We start from the raw sequence: 19,735 nt of genomic DNA, 5'->3' as shown, positions 1-19,735 counted from the left end.
TGCTGAGTGCCCGGTGGGGAGGGGGCTCCAGGACACAGGTCTGAATGGTCACAGAGGACACTCTGACACGGTTTCTGGAATCCCTCAGACCGGGGGAACATCTCCAATTCCCTCAGCACATCCCAAACAATTTGGCCACTCTTCTCCCAAGGCACCCTTCTGGAGGTGGGGAAGGGTCTCCAAGGAGCCCCCAGCCAGGAGGCCAAGCACAGAGAGGGGTGTCTTTGCATGGCCTGCGGTGGTCCTTCCTGGAGGCCCCGGGCAGCCAAGGGAGAGCCCAGGGGGCCGGGGGATGGCTGGTCAGGGTGCACCGCCTAGTCTGACTGGGGGGCAGGGCAATGCTCAGGGAAGTGGCCCCAGGAGGTGGGCTCTGGGGAAAGTCTGGCTGAGGACAGGGGAGGGACGAGGGGAATAAAGCACCCCAGGCTGCGGGCAGGCCTGGGCGCAAGCTTGGGGGGTGCGGGGACAGGTGCATGGGGCATGTGGAGCTGGGGGCTCCTCCAGGATGGACACCGTACCCCCCAGCCCTGCTCGAGGAAACATGCCCAGCGCTCCAGGCCGTCCGGACTGCAGGTGGGTGGGGTGTCACCAGGCTGGCGGCAGGAGGAAGTTGTTGGAAGTCAGACCGGAATGGCCGTGAGGGAAGGCTGGGCAGGGCCGGGCCCAGATGGTTCCTGTTGAGGAAGCGGTGGGCACAGCTGCGTGCTGCCTCCCCGGCCCCCAGCCGTGCTATCACGGCGACACAGCTGTGTCCTCGTCTGCAGGCTGCGGGGAGACCTCCCCCACGGCGCCTCCCCAGGCCCGCCCTGCATCACATGAGCCCCTGCAGCCTCCCTCCCCTTCCCCAGGCTGGCGGGCAGCGGCCGCTAGAAGGCCTGGAGCTGTCCGGGGGGCAGAGGCCTCCGGCTGCGAGAAAGCCAGGCTAGCTGTGGCCCCTGGTCTTTCCCTGCAGGCCCCACGAGGTCGGGAAGGGCGCGCACTGCCGTCCTTGGCCCCCGGAAGGCAGCCCACCTCCCACCCAGCGCGAGGGCTGTCTCCCACACCCACCTGCAGACCCATGTCCCAGGCGTCACCCTTGCTGGACAGCGGGCTCCCGGCGTCCACCAGCTGCTCAGTGCCCCGGGGTCCCAGGAAGGGCGGCCCAGGTAAGGGGATGGTGGGTGGGGGGTGGGGGCAGCAGGAGCAGGTGGCCAGAGTGTGACATCTCCAAGCTGCCGCCTGCCCAGCTCTGCTGGCAGCACGAGCCAGCCGTGTTGACTCACCTCAAACACCAACACAGCCCCCCCCCGGGCGCAGTCCCACACAGCTGGGACAGGTGGCCCCGGGAGGACCTGGCAGGTGCCAGGCCGGCTGTGGGGGCCCCACCCTGAGCAGTGGCGGTGGCCCCCTCAGGCCCATCTAGGGGCGAGTGGGCTCTGTCGTCCTCAGCGGGCAACCTCCCAGGAGTTGGTGGGAAAGGTGGTGTTGCAGACAGGTGGGAGGCACCCAGCGTCCTCCTCCTGGGAGGGCACACGAGGATTTAGGGCTGGGACAAGGGCCCTGAGGCCCCAGGGAAGAGGGCCTGGCCCAGGGCCGCAGGATCGAGGGATGGTCCAGGACTCAGCCCCAGTACCCACCGTTAAGCAACCTCTGCCAAGACTCCTGCCCTTTGGAGCCTCTGCCAGAGGGAAGTGGTGGGGGGGCAGGGAGGACCCAGGCCTCTCCCCCTCCCCCTGGGCTGCCGGCTCCGGGAGGAGGCCTCGTTACACCCCCTGGCCCCCACGGCCAAGTCCCTGGGGGACTCCTAGGGCCTCATCCCCAGACTCAGGGGCCCTGTAAGCAGGCAGCCCCGCTCCCCAGCCCACACCACGTGGCGACGCTCCAAGGAGCCTTTGGAACCTTCCAGAGCTCGTAGGCCCAAGTCCCTCTGTCGCAGCCATGTCCAGAGTCCAGGTGGGGTCCTGACACCCGGACCCAGGCATGTCGCCGTCACCTCTGCAGAGACCTCTTTCCCCACCCTGCTGCTGTCCAGGGGCCCGAGGGCCATCCCCTGACCCGGGGCTCCATCAGTCACCTGACCTTTCAGACCAGAACACAGCTGTGCAGAAGCCCACCTTGAAGCACAATAATGAGTGTGCCCTTGGCTTCTACCAAGGTGGGTGATTTGAAGATACCCAGAAGGAGGCGCCAGGTCGCTGGCCCTGGACACGGTCCCCCTGCCCCTCAGGCTGGCCAGGGGCTCTGGTCCTATCAAGCTCCCCTCCCTTCCTGGGGCGGCCCCCACTGTCCTGGAACCAGCAGCCTGGTTCTGCCACCTGCTGCGGTGCCTTCAGACCAGGCTTTCCTCTCCTGGGCCTCAGTTTCCCCGTGCGTCAAATCCTCTCCTGATGGCGTGTGGAGGCTAATGGGGGAGAGGGCGGCCGGGGGCGTGCATGAGAGCTGCTGAAGGCCGTTCTGTTTGGATGGGGTGGGGCTAACCCGTGGAAGGAATTTGGGGCCAGGAGGTGTCAAGGAACATGGCCGTGCTCACAGTCACCACGGTGTTGGTTGGGCTGCAGGCACCCAGAGCAGATGGTCTGGGTGGACCTCTGATGCAGAATACCAGCCGCCAATTTATTGAGCCCACGGTCTCTGTGCATCCCGAGCTCACTGCTCACTCGGGGGGCTTCACAGAGCCGTGGGTACTTGGCAAATGCGTCGGGCTGGGGGCTTCCTTGGGCACAGGAGTCCCAGCCCTGAGATGCTCTGACTTGTAGGAGCTCACACCGTGTCTTCCCTTAATCTCCTGGCCCCGCGGGACGGCCACAGCCGTGCTGGGGGACATCGTGCCCCTAGGCCGCCCCAGGTGCCCGGGGGTCTGCAATGCTGGGTGATGCGATGCAGCAGGTGGGTCCCGGCCGGGGGGAGCCTTTGGGGGGCCTGAGGGTCTGGGGGACAGGCGTGTGGGCAGCACAGCGCGACCTTGCAGTTTCTGGGGCCCACAGTCACCCTGAGTCCATGAAAACCTTGGAGACCTCTAAAACACGTGAAGTGGCTCCAAACTATGGACAGGACAGACAGTAACATCTTCTGTCGGAGAGCAAACACCTCTGAATGCCGCTTGGCAGGAGGCGGGTGCTGGGGGCGGGGCGGGCAACTTTGCGCCTCTGGCCACCAGGTCCCACTGCCGGGCACTGGGCAGGCCCCTGAGCAGCCTCGCTGGGGACCTGGGGCCCCCCCAACCTTGCTGGTGGCCAAGGTCTGGGATTGGTCAGGACCCTGCGCGGTGGTGGACCCGACCGTGTAGTGGGAGGAACGACCCCCTTTAGAGGAGTGTTTACTTTGCTCGGATTTATTAGGCGCCTACTGTATGTAGTAGGAGCTGTGCCCAGACGCTGTTTCCAGCAGCGCACTTTGCGGATGGGGAAACTGAGGTCAGGCTCCTGTACCCCCTACAGAACAGGAGGCGGGAGCCAGGACACCTGGCACAGGGGCTGGGATGGAAGCATTGGAAGCCCTCTGATGTAGCCTGGAGCAGAGGAGGCTGGAGGGCAGCTTACCATGACCGGCCTGGGGAAAAAGTGAGTCAGGCCTGTTTCGTGTCACTGGAGAGGGACAAGGTGGGGTCCAGGTGGCAGGTTGCAGCTTGAGCGTGACCAGGGAGGTAATGAGCATCCCGTCCATGGAGGAGTCCAAGCCATTGCAGGCTGGGATGTTCGCGGGTGTGGGCAAGACCCCATGGCAGGTGCCATCCTGGGCTGGAGCGGGCCTAGCTCGGGGTCCCCGGGTGGGGGCGTTCAGTGCACGGGCTCGTCCTTCCGTCATGCCCTCCCATCCCCCAGCCTCACCATCCCCCGTCCGGAACCACAGGCTCTTCTCTGGCACGTTCTCTGCTGCGCAAGCCCTTCCCCGCTCCATCAGTTTCCTGCGACCGCTACACCAAATTGCCTAAACCGGTGGCTTAGGAAAAGAAGTCTGTTCCCTCCCAGTCCTGGAGGCCAGAAGTCCAAAATCAAGGTGTGGGCAGGGCCGGGCACCCTGTGGAGGCTCCCGGGGCTCCCGCTGTGGCCACGTGCCTCCAGCCTCTGCCACTGCCCTCTCCTAGGTCCTCTCCTCTTCTTGGAAGGACACTTGTCCTTGGATTTGGGGCCCCCCAAGGCAGGTGACCAGATCTCCAACTGTCCCATCTGCATCGAGGCGGCAGACTTGGGGAAAGGTGCCCAGAGCCCCCCTCTGCTGTAGCCCATGGTCAGGGCTTGGGCCTGGGGCCTCCAGCTGCAAGGGAGGCCCAGGGCCTCCAGGGGAGCAAGGCTATACCTGGCCCAACCCCCACTGTCCCCACTTCTCACTCAGCCACGGTGTCTGGCCATGCTTGCGGGGACGCTGGGACACTGGTCTGGTAGACCCGCACAGGGAGGCCCGGGGCATCTGGGTGGGAGTGTGCATGAGGCCCTCTCTGCAGTGAGGGCCAAGCGCCGAGCCCCTCAGGGGCCGCCTGACCTGCGACACGGTCGTGACCACGCACCTGCTTCTGTGCACGAAGCACATCAGCAACCTTGTTGTTGGATACGGTCTACACTGTTGCCACATGAAGGAGGCCTCCTGCCCCTTCTCCCCACACCCCGCGGGACCCTTCCCTCCACTCAGGCCTCCCCAGACCCAAAAGGTGACGTTACCCCCCACCTCCTGCTCCCCCCGAACACAGCGCTGGGGGCTCCTAGGTCACGGTTGTGGCTCGGGGCCTGCCAAGCCCCACGTGACACGGTGACTACCCATCTCAGAAAAAGATACCGAAGTTCCAAGGGGCACACAGCAGGCAAGAGCAAGGGTGTGATTGAACGTGGCTCTGCTGCCCCTGCAGATGGATGTAGGGCCTGCTTGGGGAGGGCAGCCAGCCCCAGAGCCTCTGCCAGATCAGTCGGTCCTGGCAGGGATCCGGCAGGACCAGGAAGGGATGGAGAATGGGCAGTCTGATGAGGAACCGTGTGTCAAGGTCACGGGTTAAACAGAGGTCTGGGAGCTGACCTCCCCTGGCCTGAGGGGAAGGAGCTGGGAGAGAGCCCAGGAGAGGGAGAGGAGCGGGGCTGTCGGGAAGTCTCAGGAGACACACACCCACGTCTCGGTCCCAGCATCTCCCGAGGCCCCCTGGACGGTCCTCCAGGGCACAGAGCACAGGAGCAGGGCACACGCAGGGCAGAGGAGCTCTGGACTCAGTCCAGAAGCCTGGTTCCACGTGCCAAGCCCCCAATCCCCCAAGGCTCGTGTCAGGACAAAGAGTCAGCCCGTGGAGGGGAGACTGCTTCCCTGGGGAAAGCAGGGCTCCCTCCCTCCTGTGGTAAATGTGGAGCGTTTTTCCCCTGGACCTTCCCTTCCTGCTGAAACAGGCCTGTCCCTTCCCTGTGCCATCCCCATGCCACAGCTTCCTGAGGCAGGCCAGCAGGAGGACACCAACCAGCCACGTCCTCCCCATCCGCTGAACCCTGAATCTGAGTCCAGGAAGCCGGAGCTGCAGGCCAGGTGTGAGGCAGGAGAGCTTCCTGGAGGAAGCGGCCCCCAGGGGGCAGCTGGAGGAGGCAAAGAAGGCTTTCACTTCTCAAGGTATCTTGCCTGAAAAGAGAGGCGTCCTGTTAACCTGGCTCAGCACCCAGCTGTGTGGGGCTTTCTCACACACTTTCACTTCCGTGGGGACAGTTGCCTGGGGGAGGGGCAGCCAGGAAGAGTGGCCCCTGGGAGAGGCCCGAGCTGCTTACAACTAAGCCAGGACTCTCCCTCCAGGGCTCTTTCCCAGAGACATCTGCTCTGGATGAGGCCTCAGTTGCTGCTAGCTAAGGGAGGGGAGAGGGCAGGGGGCAGCTCCTGGGGAGAAGAGAGGCCTCTCTGAGTGCCACCCACCCTCAGGGGGAACTGCGGGCTGGCTGAGGTGCCTGTAGACTCCGGGTCGTTCGTAGCCATTGTCATGGGGCCAGAGGTCCGACTGCAGTGGGTACTGGTGAAATTCTCGTTATTAAAGCGCCACGTGCATGTTGCACATGCGCAGCGGGGCGGACAACCCCCCGGGGCGATCGCCAGACGGCTGCCCACGATGGAGGCGCGCGTCAGTGGGGACACTTCTCGCGGCACTTTGCTGAGCTGCTTTGTCTTTGACGTTTGCGAGAGGGAGCCTGTGAAACACCGAGGCAGATGACATCACACCTGCATGCATGCCCTCCGAGGGCTTCTCCCCTCTCCGCCTGGCCTCCCGCCCTCACGCTTGTCCTTCCAGCCCCCAGGCCTTTCCATGTGCCGTCCCCCCCTCCTTGAGGCCCTTTCGCTCAGGCATCTGCCCTGCTCCCTCCTCACCCCCCTCCCGCTGCATTTCCCCCCTTCCATTTACTGCAACGGACAAACCCGGCATTTCCTGGGTCTCCATATTTATCTGTCGTCTCTCTCCCCAGTGGCACCGGCGAGCTGGCTCACTGCAGGCCCCTCGGTGCCCACGGCACTGCTGGCTTGCAGGGTGCTCAGCACTTGATGTGAGTCCACGCGTCCCATGCCCCGGGGGGAGTCAGCCACCCCCACACCGCGTGTGCTTGCTGCTGCTGCCGCGGGGACTCTGGGGGACATCTGTGTTGCTCTCAAGATCCTAAATCTGTCATGACAGGAACTGAGGCCCCGAGCAGGGGATGACTTGCTGGGGCCACACAGCAAGAGGGCCAGGGCCCAGAGTTGGACCTGGGGGCTGACCTTTCGGGCCCCAAGGGGAAGTGTTCAGAGATGGACCTGGAGGGCACCCACACCTGCAGAGCCCGTAGCCAGTTACTGGGGGCACCTGGCGTCTAAGCCTCCTGGAGATGGTAGGAGCTGGACAGTCACTCGGCACCACCAAGTGAGCCTGGGTGAGACCCTTCCCCTCCCCCACCTCCCCAAAGTGGCAAGCAGGGGGTCTGGGTCAGAGGTCAGCCTAAGGGCTGGTCCACGGAGAGGGCTGCTTTGGCTGAGACCATGGAGGGCTTCTGGAGCCCCCCTGAACCCCTTCAGCTGTGTCCACCTCCAGCCCCAACCTGGCAAGGTCAAGCCCTCCAGATCTGGGGACCAGCTCAGAATCTAGAGTTGGGTCCGAGGTGGGACCAGGTGGCTAGTGATGGAACCTCCCAAAAGCGTGTCCACACGGGCCTCAGCTTCCTCCCAGGGACGGGGACAAGGAGTGGCTCCTGCTAGACCCTGGCGGCCTCTCCTAGCCAGAGGGCATCCCTGGGGGTGTCTGCGGTCCCCTCCCTTGCAGCCTGAGGGGTCTCAGTACCAGGCAGCAGACCACGGGTGTGAGGAACGGCCCCTGCTCTTCCTGCCCGCTGCTCTCAACGCCCACTTGGCCATGGGGCCCAGGGCGCCGGTCAGAGGTGTGCAAACCCCTTCCCCAGCGGCAGCGCTGCTAGGTCAGGAGGAATCAGGTGTGGTGCCTGTGTGGGCTCAGCAGCCGGGACCGGCGTCTGGGAGAACTTGGGCAGACCCGTTCCCGGGTGCGGCCACCTCTACTTCTGGTGGGAGGGCCTGGTCGGCATCTCTGGGAGCTCAGCAATCCGCCGGTGGGGAGAGGGGGGAGCCCCAGGAGGCCTGTCCCTGGGGCGGCGCAGGTCTCCCAAGTGGGCCTCACACTCTCCTTGGGACACAGCGCTGGGGGCCTCACCGGCTGTATCACTGGTGGCAGCAAGCCCTGAGAACAGGGACGTGGGAGCTGGGCTCTGCTGTTGTTCCGCAGGCTGCTGGAGGGGAGGGGACAGGGCCGATGGGTAAACCTACTCCAGACTCCTTCCTGGGCCTGCGTGCGGCTTCCCCCAGCCAGCCTTCAAGGCATCATCAGCCTGATTGTAAGATGAGGACACAGATCAGAGAGGTCAGGAAACCTGCTCAAGGTCACTCCGCACGTCCTGGGCAGGGCCCCAAGGCAGGACCTCAAGAAAGAGATCCCTTGTGCATCTACCACTCCAGGTACGAAAGCTTCGCCCAGCATCCCATGCCCCCAGCTGGACCCTCTCCGAGCCCGTGGTGGGATCTGCTCACTCCACCCCGGGGAGCCCAGAGCAGGTGCAGCTGACACCTAGACCCCACGAGTCCCAGCTGATGGTGGCAGAGCTGCCTGCCCAGCCCAGGGCCCCTCCAGCGAAGCCCTCTCTGCTGGCTGCTGCTGGGGAGCCCTTTGGAAGCGCCGACTGGGTTATCACTGCCCACCACCAAAGTGTTCGAAGTGGTTTTGTGCACCACTCCCTGCAGCTGAGGGTTGGAGAAGGGTGTGGACCTCTGGTGCAGCTCTCGGAGGGCTGGGTGTGGAAAAGGGTCCCTTTCTGAGAGGAAGCAGTGTAGGGCCACCTGCCCACGTGGGGCTCGCCGCCTGGAGGGGACAGAGGTACAGAGGAACTTGCAGGTCTGACACATGGGGCCGACGGCGGAGCCTAGCCCCACCACAACCCTTACTCTCATGACGTGGCCTTGTCCGTGGTGCCCTCAGCCCAGGGGAGGGGAGGGAGCCCGAGGGCCTGGCACCCACACTGGCCGGGCCCTTCTCTTGGGTCCGAGGAGCCTCATGGGCCCTGTGAAGCAGGACGAAGGTACAGGGTGAGGAGGCTCAGCAGAGGGACGTGAGCCATTCAGAGAAGGCTGCTCTGAGCACGTGGCCTGGGCAGGGGTCTGTGCTCTGCCCCACGTGGCCTGGATTCCCTGATGTCACCTGCTCAGCCGTGAGGCAGCGGGTCGGTGAGACCATGGCCAAGGTGGGAGGGCCAGGCTGGTAACCCCTGATCCCACAGGCCTGTCTCCATCTTTGACGTGGGGACGACAGGCAGCCCCCAGAGAGGCCGAGGGGCCTGGTGAGGGCTCCAGCACAGCATCCGGCCCCGGGCCCAGACACCCCTCTTTCCCCCAGGTCCCCATGCTCACTGCCTCCCGGGAGCTTGCCCGTGACCCCCTGCAGGCCCTTCCCTCAAAGGCCACTTGGGGCGGCAGACAGAGAGTCCAGTGGAGAAGGAACTGGGCAATTTTCCCTACCCTGCGGCTCCCAGAGCTTCCTCCTTCCCTCCCAAGTTGGGGTGCATTTTGAGTGTTGTGGAAAGCCCCGACCTCACAGAGCCTCCAAGGGAGAGCTGAGTGGGAGGGAGGGCCGGTGGGAGGAGCAGGAGGGACCTCTGCCCACTGTCCCCCAGCTGTGCCCCTCACCGCAAGCTGCCATGGCCTCGGATCCCAGGCCGGTGGGGCCAGCCCGATGCAGCCCTGAGCATCCCCGTGTGAGACTCAGGGTTTCCTCAGAGACGGGGCCCCTCTGCTCCAGGGCCGGGTGCTGGGGTTTCCTCACAGCTAGGCTCCCTTACTAAGAGACGAGACCTAAGGGTCCCAGCCCCCAGTGTGTGCAGGGCTCCAGCGGCCAGGGCAGGGGACCCCAGGGCTCAAGCCTGGAGCCCAGAGTCAGAGCCCAGACGGGCAGCAGTTGGCCTCTTCCCTGCTACTGACCACCCACAGTAGCCCCTGATTTCTGCCACTTCCCTCCCAGGGCCCTGGGTGGAGGGTATTGTCCTGATGTTCGGCCAGGCCTGGACACATGGACGGACAGACAGACATCAAGCCTGGTCCTGCCCCTCTACCACCACAACATTCTCTACATCAAGGTTGGAACCACACATCCTAAAAGCAGGTGACAGACAGGTGACAAAAAGTGCAAGTCAGAGCCCCTCTGTGACTTCATGGCCCCCAGGGGCCTCACACTCCCAAGTGCTGGGAGGCCCGGGAGGCCTCAGGGGGCTCTGCTTGGCCCCGGCCCCCCAGCCAGGCTTCCTTGTCTGCAGCCAGAGGGGCTGTCCCCACCTGGGGGCTCTCCGGGCGGGGCTGCCACCCAGAGGTTTGGGGCAGAGGGTGCAGCTGGGGCGAGGGAGATAGGAGCAGGCTGCTTCCTGTCGGAAACCGAAACTGCCAGGTGCTTCCCGCCGGCCCTCCCTCCCGGGGCCACCCAGAGACAGCTGGACCCACAGCCCTACAGCTCAGCCCTCCGCCCAAGGACCAGGACAGCGGGGCCTTGCCTCTCAGCACAGGGCCCCGCTGAGCTTTAGTGCACCCCCAACCTGAGCCACCCTGGCGCCGGCTTTCAAAGTCTTTGTGCAAAAATAGGGTGCAAAATACCTTAATGATTTTTAACTTTGAATACCTGTGAAAATGATCAGATTTAACAGAACAGCATTAAAGCCAATTGCACTGGCTTTTTTCTCCTCCTTTGCTCTGGCTGTGGAAACACAGAACATTCCACCTGCCGCCCCCATCCACCGGCAGGCTGCTTGGAGTCCGTGGACCCCAGGGGATGGGAGGGGGGCTGGTCTGACCCGTTCGTGGCACCTGGGCCTCCACCGCGCTCCTCGCTCGTGTCCGTGGCCTCCCTTGCACTTAAATTATGAAATAGTTGACACGCATGTCACCAAGAGACTTCCGGGCCAGCTGCGAGCCTTCGGGGGTCCGCTGCACCTCGTTGAAGCGCCTGCCCCTCCCCTCCGCTTATTTACAAAAATGAATTATCACTGATGCCGTGCCCGCCCCCGGAGGCTGCCCCAGCCACGAGCTGCTTCAGGCCGGGCTGTGGGGGCAGGACCCGCTCAGCCAGCCCCAGGGGCGTCTGGATCAAGCTGCTGGACCCCCACTGCCTTCTCGTACCCTCCTTTGTAACACAGGGCAAGAACACGTCAGCCCTCGGTGCCTCGAGGCTGCAACCATCCAAGGGACTATGTTTATCTGTGTGTGTCCTTCCCAGACACACTGTGATTTTTGGTCTCTTTTACATTGTTACATGAAAGTATCATGTTCGACGTATTCTTTCCCAATCTTCCCTCCACGATGATGTGACGTGGGTGCTGGCGGCTGGCTGAGCTCTCTCCGGCTTCAGGAGCCCAGGCCGGGCTTCTGGTGGGGCGTAAAGGCCTTCCGTACAGTGCGAGAGTCCAGCAACGGCGTGGATGTTTCTGGAGGTCGTGGCTGGCTGTGGCTTCTGGAGGTTTCTCGTGTGTGGAAACCAGCACCGGCCAGAGAGGCGAGGCAGGAGGCAGAGCACGGAGGAGGGGTGCCTCAGCCCATCCCGTCCCGTCCCTTCTGAACGTGGGCTTAGTGACCGGCCCCCGTGAGGCCACGGGGCTTGTCCAGCTGCAAGCAGGGAGGCCGGGAAGGTGGCCCTCGCTCCGGCACCTCCCCACCTGCCGCCAGCCTCCTCTCCTGCCGAGCACACGGGAGGAAGGCCGGCTGGCGGCAGACCCTGGCATCGTGCGGGTGTTGAGCCGTGTCAGCCTGGGAGCACGAGGCCTCCAGGGATGGAAAGCCGCTCTGAGTGGCCGGGGAAGGGAGATGCCTCAGACCCTCCAGCAGGAAGAGGCTCGCAGGGGCTTCTGCGTCTGCCCAGCTGCCGCTGAGCCCCTGGGGCATCCCCCACATTGTCCCACCACACTGCAGAGGGGCCCGTGGCTGAGGCTGGGGGAGTCAGAAACGGAACGACGGAGGGTCCAGCCCCGTCAAGCCCGTGATGAGGGCAGGGAGACTCGGCAGCGCTGCCCAGGGGAGCAGGCCTGGGACGCCTGAGCAAGGAGCAGGGCTACCAGGGGGCAGGCGTGTCATCATAAATGGTGGGCGTGGCCGTCCCAGCGCTTCTGGGCGCCAAGCTCTCCCAGAAACGACTTCCCATCATCCTCTGGTCTCCGTGAAGGAGGTGGAACACGCGTGTGGCACAGAGAGCACGGCAGCCCCCCGTAACGAAGGGAACTGTCCCACCCTGGATGCCAGGGACTAGTCTCAAACCCAGTGTCTCCGTGGTTTCTTACTATTTTCGCCTGCATGTCCCCTAAAATTGCTCTGAAAAAGCCAAGTTCCCTTTAGGGTGACATTTATTACAAATCGGGCTGACCCAGCTCAGTCACACAAGCAGACCCTTGAGCTGCTTCTTTTTTGGTGGAGAATGGTGACCTCGTGGCCACTAGAGAGGTTTGCAAAGGTGAGGGTGAGCTACATCCCACAGCCTGGCCACAGGGTTTCGAGAAGGGCAGGTCTTCACAGCCACACCCGACCTCGTGCAGACATGTGTGAGACACACACTAGTGAGAGGCACACGGAGGGCACACACCTGTTCCACAAACCCCTGGCTCTGCAGGCGCGTGGCCCCCTCAGTATGAAACACAACAATGTGGGGGAGGCGAGACTGCAGCCTGGGGCTGGAGGGGGAGAGACATGGCACCGAGAACGTCCTTCTAAACCAACGACCAGACACAGGACCCTTGACCATGGTGCCAGGTGCCAGGTGCCAACCTGAACATTGTTGTTTGAACAGTCAAAGGTCATGTTGTCCAGCTTATTGTATATTTTATACTGTATGTGTGCTTGGGGCCTATTTTCATGAAAACTCTGAAGCTGCAGGTTTAGCACACATAATTAGTCACCACAAAACCAAATTGGCAGGACTGGTTTTCACTGGGGGCCATTCCACCCAGACTGCTATCTGTCAGCTTTCAATTCAAATAAGCATGTTATTAAATGACCCAACCGTCTCACTTTGGAATTCCAATTCTGATATAAATGGATGGATGGATGGATGGAGGGATGGTGGATGGATTGGTGGATGGATGGATGCATGGGTAGAAGAGGAAGAAATTAGGAAGGCAGGAAGGAAAATCCAAAGTACACCTTTCAAAAATTTAAAAACATATGTTAAGACCATGTTCTTATATGAATGTATAGCAAACATGTGTCAACGATGCATCTTCCCCATTGATGAGAAACCAGCAGGTTGGCAAATGTGACTCAAGGGAGGACATGGGCAGTTTTAAATCCCATGGAAACAGAATGTCACCTGAGACATTATACCAGAGTCAGTAAAGCACCGTCTTTTCTACGAAACAAAAATAGTTTGCAACTTGTCAATTTCCTACAGGTTAACACCTGACCTAGAGTCTGGGATCTAATGGACATCAGTAGAAAGTCCACAAAGGCACACCCCCGAGGGCCGCTGACCCTTGGCAGCCTGCTCAGCAGCAAGAGGACTGAAGCCCCCTGGTGCCTTCTCAGCCGTGTGGGACAGCTGTTCCCAGCAGAGGAAGGTCGGGAGGCCGGGAGCCCTGCTGGGTTTTATGCCCAGAGACAAAGGCCTGTGGTCAGACTCCTCTGCAGGCGAGGTGTGAGGTGGGAACTCCAGCCAGGAGAGGTGAGGTGACCCACAGCAATGTGCAGACCCCAGGCCCACGCTCTTGCTGGAACCACGTGGCACTTGAGGCCCTCGCCGATTCCTTCCAGCTGTCTTGCCGGTGTGCCTGGATAGTCTGGCCATGTGCGCGTGGGTTTTGAAGACCCCCTGGCTGTAGACGCTGTTGCAGGGGCTGGGCCTGGGGGGCCGGCAGGCTCTCCGTTTCTTTTCCCTAGAAGACGGGTCCCTCTTGTTTCTGAGGAGACCCCTGCCGGCCGACAGCCCTCCACCCACAGTGTGAGGAGATGGGAGGTCAGACAGATGAGGAGCCTCACCATCTCTGTGGCTGGGCCAGGCCTCGAAGCCAGTCCTGTGCCGGTCCACCCACCCCTGCCAGCGCCCAGGCTGATGAGCCGCGACCATCCGGGATTCAGTAGGAGGCCGTTCGCACCAGGGTCTGACGTCTGCCGGTCGCTTCCCCGCCGGGAGGGTGCCTGGCACCTGGGTGCTCTAGAAGCATCATCCGCGAGCGGCTCCGGGAAGGCAGAGCGTGGAGCCGGCGTGCTGAGAACGAGCAGCCAGGCACGAGGGCTCCTGCTGCGTGGTTCCAGGCACAGGACGCCAGGAGCAGGCCCACTGGCAGACAGGAACGGGTCCCCGGTGGCAGGCGGCGAGAGGCGCCAGGATGACAGGTCATGGGAACAGGCCCCTCTGCGCTGAAGCCAGACTGGGCTGGGGGCCGCACCGCATCGTCAGGACCCTCGTCGCTGCTGCATCATTCATCTCAAAATGGTTAAAATGGGCAATTTTCCGTTCTGTGTCTTTCACCACAGGAAAAATAATTTTCTTAAAAAAATAAAAAATAAAACCATAGCAAAAGATGAACACGTACTCCAGCATCAGGGCTCCTGCCAACCCTCCCGTGCATGTCCTGCAGGCCATGGGGCCTCACCAGTGGCCTTGCTGGGGGCGCCCTGTGCCTCACCCCTGCATCCAGGGCCTGGGCCCATGACCTCGCTCCTGCCCTGGGCCCCGCCTCCAGGGGTGCTGTCGGGCAAGCTGGCTGCAGTGCCCATCCTGCCTGCCCAGCCAGTGTCCCCGCCTGGGGCCTCCGGTGGCCTTTGCGTCAGGGCAGAGCAGGAGGGCACGGAGGCTCTTTTTCTTTCCTCCTTCACGGACCACGGCGGGCACAGGTTTGTGACATGGGGGGTGTGCCCCCAAGCTCACCTCCAGAGCAAGCCAAAGCATCCACGCTGTGTGCAGAAGTGGGCAGGGGGTTGGTGCTGTGACCCCCCAGGTGCAGGGCACTAGGGATGTCCTCCCAGGGTCATGCCAGGCCTCTCTACTGGGGACGTGCTGAGCACCCCCAGGGCCAGAGGAGACGTGGGGGAAGGTGCTCTGCAGGGCTCAGTGAGTGCCCCTCCTGGAAATGTGGTTCCCAAGAACCCGGATGTTGGTTCTCAGTCCTCTCAAGTGGACCTCTGGCCCCACTAGCCGGCCTGGGCTGCAGGCCACTGTCCAGGGACATGGGTGCCCCTTCCAGGGCATGTCATGGGCATGGCCATGCCTAACAGAAGCTTCATGCTCTGTGCAGACGAGGCTTCTGCATCCTGCACAACAAGGCGTTTCTGACGGTCCCGGGCACACAGAGCAAACTCGAAACCCCCTTCCCTTCAAGTCCTGGGTCAGCAGCCACACACCAGCCCTGGAGGACAACCGCCCCCCGCAGTCCATGGACCACTGACACTTTTGTCAAATGCAGTGAAAATGTCCGAGGAGAACTTCCCACCGCTTGCCCTCTCTCTCTTGTCTTCGGTCCTGTGAGTCGTGTGGCTTTTCCGAGTCTTCTTTGCACGTCCCATGACGGCAGGTTTAAGAAAGTGCTAGAGGCACCAGGCCAGAATGAAAACAAGGGTGGCCCCCGAGCACAGCGGACATGGTCTACACCTGCTCCCACCACCTGCTCACGACGAGACCTCAAACCCCTCCGGCTGCCATGACTTCATCCGTGAACAGAGCTGCAGTTAAGAGTCAAACTTCAGATCAACGGTGGAGGATGAGCATGTCCCAGACACGGGCTGGGACCCATGCACACTAAAGATGATTCGCGGCTAATCTGAAATGCAAATTTAACTGGGCATCCCGTGTTTTTATTTCCTAACTCTGGCAAGACCACATCCAGTAGGGTTGTGTGCGGTGGCAAGTAGCAGAGACGCTGACGGCAGCGTGAACTCTTCTTGTCCACGTGACGAAAGCCCAGAGGCGAGTGGAGCAGGTGGTGCAAGGACCAGGCTTTTGTGCTCTTCCTGTTCTACCAACACCTTCCTCGTGGCTTCCTGGCTGCAAAGTGGCTGCACCACCTCCAAGCATCACATCTGCCTTCCAGGCAGGAAGAAAGAGGAAGAGAGAAGGTACAGAGGACAAACCCTGGGCCAGCCCTTCTCTGAAGGAAAACCCAGGTGTCTGCAGCAGCCTTACTCCCCCACCAAGACCGGGCTCCCGTCCCTGTCCCCGAGGCCTCTTCCCAGACCAGGACCGTCAGGCTTCCGATTTCTCGTCTTCTCTGCTGTCTTCTGGCAGCCTCTGCGCCCATGGCCCCATTGACCCAGCTCTGGCCCCTCGAGGTCCGTGGAGCTGGTGCCCCTACGAAGAGCCCACCGATGCCCGTCCTCGCTGGCCTTGGGGGACGAGGGGAGGCCCGCACTGGCCTTGGCCCCCATGCTGAGACGGCGCTGTAATACCACCTGTGTCTGAAGGGCTTCCCGAGGGTGCAGGTGCCAGGAGCGGTGATCTGGGGTCCTGGGCTCGTCCTCAAAGGGTCTCATCTTAGCCCTGCAGGTTTCCACTGAACATCACCCGAGGGGACCACAGACCCGTCCTCCTTGGAGCTTTCAAACTAAGAGCCGACCTTTCCTCCCAGGCCCAGACAGCAGCATTTCCCTGTTGCCAGGTTCTCTTGTCGTCTCTGCAACCTTCCCTGGGACCCTCCTCTCCACCCTCCGCTCCTGACTCTCTCTTTTGCCTGGTTTCCCTCCGTCTTGTCCCCCCACAGCCTCTCTGACAATCACAGCATCGTGCTAACTTACTTCTAGAATATTCTCTCCTGTGCCCAAGCTTAACGGGGACAGCACACCCATGCCGCCTCTGGCCTCTGCCTTCACCTCCCATCCAAGACCTCCAGGCCGCCGTGACAGCCCCCAAGCCCCCTCCTGGGCCCCGGGCACCGACACTCCTTCCAGGCCTGGCTTTCCCCGCGAGTCCTCCACAAACCCGCCGTCACCTGCCAGGGTCTCCAACCCGTGTGTCGGTGATGGAGAGGCGCCCCCATTTGCCAAAGCCGGTCAGGGGTTAAAGCAGCTATCCGGGGGACTGTCCAGTCACATTGGTCAGAGCAGGACCGGTTCGGTCCCACAGGCTAGTGTCCTTGGCGCCAGGCAGAGAGCCTGCCCCGGGGTGGCTTCAAATGACCCAAACCTTTACCGGTGGAAACAGGGTGGGCCTGCTCCTGTCTGCTGGAACCTAATGCCATGAGGCCAGCTCCTCGCCCCGTTCACCCGAACCCCCAGCGCCCTGGATGGTGCCCAGCACGACGTGGGCCCTCAGCTCAGGACAGTCGAGCAAATGGGCGCCTGGCAGGCCCCGGCTGGGGTGAGGACTCAGAGGGGACCCACACAGTAGGCCCGCGTCTGGCAGTGGGGGCTGGCAGAACTCTGACCCAGACACGCTGGTGCCCATGTTCACATAGCCCCCAAAGACAGCGGCGGGCTCAGCCTCAGTCTCCCCATCTGGAGAAGGGAGAGTCCTCCCTCGCCACAATTAGACAAGGCCCCTCAACTTGAGGGTTTCTGCGTGGGAGTCCTTGCCTGCCACTCCTCCCTGCCACTGCCATCCCCTGCCCGGCTTCCCCCAACCCCCTGAGATAAAAACTTCTCCTTCCTTGCACGAGGAGTTCCCCATTCGAGGTGACCACAGCACCCCCCACTTCTCCCCGGAGTTTCAGGTTCTTAGAATTATTTTAGGTCTTCTTCCCCACATGGCCCACGCTGGGGCCTTCCCTCTCAACGGGCTCCGCTGCAGCTTCTGGGGCTCCCTGCACCCCGAGGTGTCCTGCTGGGGCCTCACAGGAACACTGCTGCCTGCAGCCCGGCCCCTCCCCGGCCCCGGCCCCTGCCCCCTCGGGCAAGGCGGTCGGGCTCGGAAGGTGTCTGCTTTTTTGGGAAACAGCTTTCTTGAGATAACTCAAGTTGAGTGCCTATGAGCCAGCGGTTTTCAGCGGAGCCGTGTGGCCAGCACCGCTACCTCATTTGAGAACATTTCCATGCCCACCAATAGACACTGACACCCCCTGACAGTGCCCCGTCCTCCTGCCCCCACCGATCTGCCTTCGGTCCGTGGCTCTGCCTCTTCTGGACGTTTCACATAAGCAGGAGCAGATGATAGGCAGCCTGTGTCTGGCTTCCTTCACTCAGCATGAGGCTTTGGAGGTTCATGGGCGTTGTCACATGAATGGGTACCGCGTTCCTTTTTCTGGCTGAACCATATTCCACCGTTGGGACTGTGCCGTCTTCTGAGTTAACTTTGCTGGACTGGGAGGGCGTGAGAGCCTGGGGGTGAGCCCAGCCCCACTGCCTACACACTGTGTGTCGTGGGCGAGTGACCACCCCTCTCTGGTTCTTCGCTTTCCAGCTGCCCGGTGGGGCCAATAACAGGCGTGCAGGCTGGGCGCGGGGGTCCAACGGGCGTGCCGGGAGGCGGTGTGACCTCCGGGCTGTCACCCTCCCTGTGCTGAGATGGCAAGGAGAGACGGACGAGCTCCTGCTGTGGGCGCTCTCTCCCGGCACTGCTGTCCTCAGCACGTGTACCCGACAGCTGGCTGGGGACACAGCCCTGAAAGGCCGTGCCGTCGGCCCAGGGTGCCCCGGTCTCAGGGGCCAAGGTGTTTTGGGAGCAAGCAGCACTGGCCACGCTGCAGGGAGTCCCCAGGGAGCAGCCTGGGTGTCTGGACTCGTGAGCTTTAGAATCTTCCAGAGCGCTTGATGAGAGCAAAGATTCCCAGGCTCCTTCCAGAGACCTGTCCTCTGTAGGTCTGGCCCCCAGCTGCCCTCGGGCACAGCCATGGGGGGCTCAAATCCAAGGGGCAGCTTTGGTTCCCAGGGAAAGCGTGCTCAGGGGCATGGCCTGGGTTCCAGGCTACCGTGGATTTGGGGGTGAGCCGACCGCTGTGGGATTCAGTGTCCACACTGAAGGCACCCTGCGCTGCGCGGGATCACGCGCACGGCCCGCCCTGAGGCTGGGGGTCTTCCCGCCTCCGCCCCAGGTAGCAACAGGGCCAGCTGCTGGGATCTGGCCCCGAGGCCCCAGGGAAACGCTGGGCAGGCCGTGTTCATGCGGCTGGGAGGTGGGTGAAGGCCTCTTGCCCATAAGAGGTCGGGGGGCGAGAGCAGTTTGAGCTCTCCCTGGGCCCTCGAGCTGTGCCTTGCGGGGCGTCCCAGCTCCGACTCAGTGCTTACCCTGTTGTGCACGGGAGCAACAACCCCCCCAGGTGTCCGGACCTCCCCCCCTCGCGGTTCTGTTGGCCTCTGGGAACTGGGACCAGGTGGGGAGAGCGGCAGGAAGCCAGGCAGCTGCCCTCTCAGACCCTCTAGGCTACCAGGGCCCCCTCCCCAAAATTCTCAGGGGCCCGTATGTTGTGCTCAGGGACCAGCCATCTGTGGCTGAGGAGCTGGGTCACAAGGGGAACCTCGGCTGTGGGGTCCTCAGGGTTGAAGGGCCCCACTATGGTCGGCGACACCTGTAAGGTGTGTGAAGTACGTCACACTCGAGAGCCAGGAAGGAACAGGACTTTGCGGCATCAGAGGGGAGATGGGGCGGCTTGTCCTGGGGACAGAGTAGAGCCCGAGTGTGCAGGACAGACGTCTGCCCCCTTCTCCCACTCTCTGGTCCTGCGGGCCTCCCGTTTGCCCATGGGCTTGGCTCCACAGACCAGGACTGGCTCCATGGCAGCTGGGTCCTGGCGCCCCAGCTCAGCAACACGGCCCAGGGGTAGCTCTTCCACACCCAGCATCCACCCCAGGAAGGGCTCCGGGGTTGCTGGCCAGCCCAGGGGGTCCCCCGGGTCAGGGGCCTGGCCTGTGGCCCAAGGGCAGGTCTGTTTCCAGAAGAGGGGGCACTGCGCAGTCTGGGTGGCCCCAAACATCACGTCATGTCTCCCCCCAGGCGGCGTTCACATGCTGTTAGGAGGCAGGTCCCCATGTGCCACACATGGAGACTGAGGCTCGGACACATAACGGGTCCTGCTCAGAAGGCCAGAGCCAGGGTGGGAGCCTATCCCCTGGAGAGAAACCCAGAGACTTCACGCTTTTAAGATTCATGGGACGTCGTCACAGCAAACAATCCCAAATGTTTATTTTCCTGGGAGTAAATTATGACTTCAGCGGGCAGAAATTATGGTCCCTGGCACCAAGGAGCCAAGAAAGCCACTACCATCAGCAATCACACAGCTGAAACTGAGAAATCTCAGCCTATGCCCAGCCCCCACCCAGCCCCGGGAGCCCCCAGCCCACCCTACGCTCAGACCCGCCCCGCTGCACCCGCCTCACCGAATCCGGACCC

At 62.5% G+C, this 19,735-nt stretch overlaps 1 protein-coding gene across 2 annotated transcripts in view; it reads left to right on the top strand.

Moving 5' to 3' along the window:
* The first annotated feature begins 683 nt into the window (after nt 1-683).
* CBFA2T3 (CBFA2/RUNX1 partner transcriptional co-repressor 3) overlaps nt 684-19,735 on the top strand; it is an 89,916-nt gene continuing 70,864 nt past the window's right edge. For both annotated transcript variants that reach the window (XM_028091039.2, XM_088027545.1), the window contains exon 1: nt 684-1,145. In XM_028091039.2, coding sequence (XP_027946840.2) covers nt 1,058-1,145 — 88 coding nt within the window. In that variant the 5' untranslated portion in view covers nt 684-1,057. The remainder of the gene's footprint in view (nt 1,146-19,735) is intronic.

The sequence above is a fragment of the Eumetopias jubatus genome, unplaced genomic scaffold (assembly GCF_037043125.1).
Source record: "Eumetopias jubatus isolate StellerSeaLion01/CBP00866 unplaced genomic scaffold, mEumJub1_p1.0 scaffold_10, whole genome shotgun sequence".
Classification (NCBI taxonomy): Eukaryota; Metazoa; Chordata; class Mammalia; order Carnivora; family Otariidae; genus Eumetopias; species Eumetopias jubatus.
The sequence above is the reverse complement of the archived record's forward strand: the minus strand, read 5'-3'. Positions and strand labels throughout refer to the sequence as shown.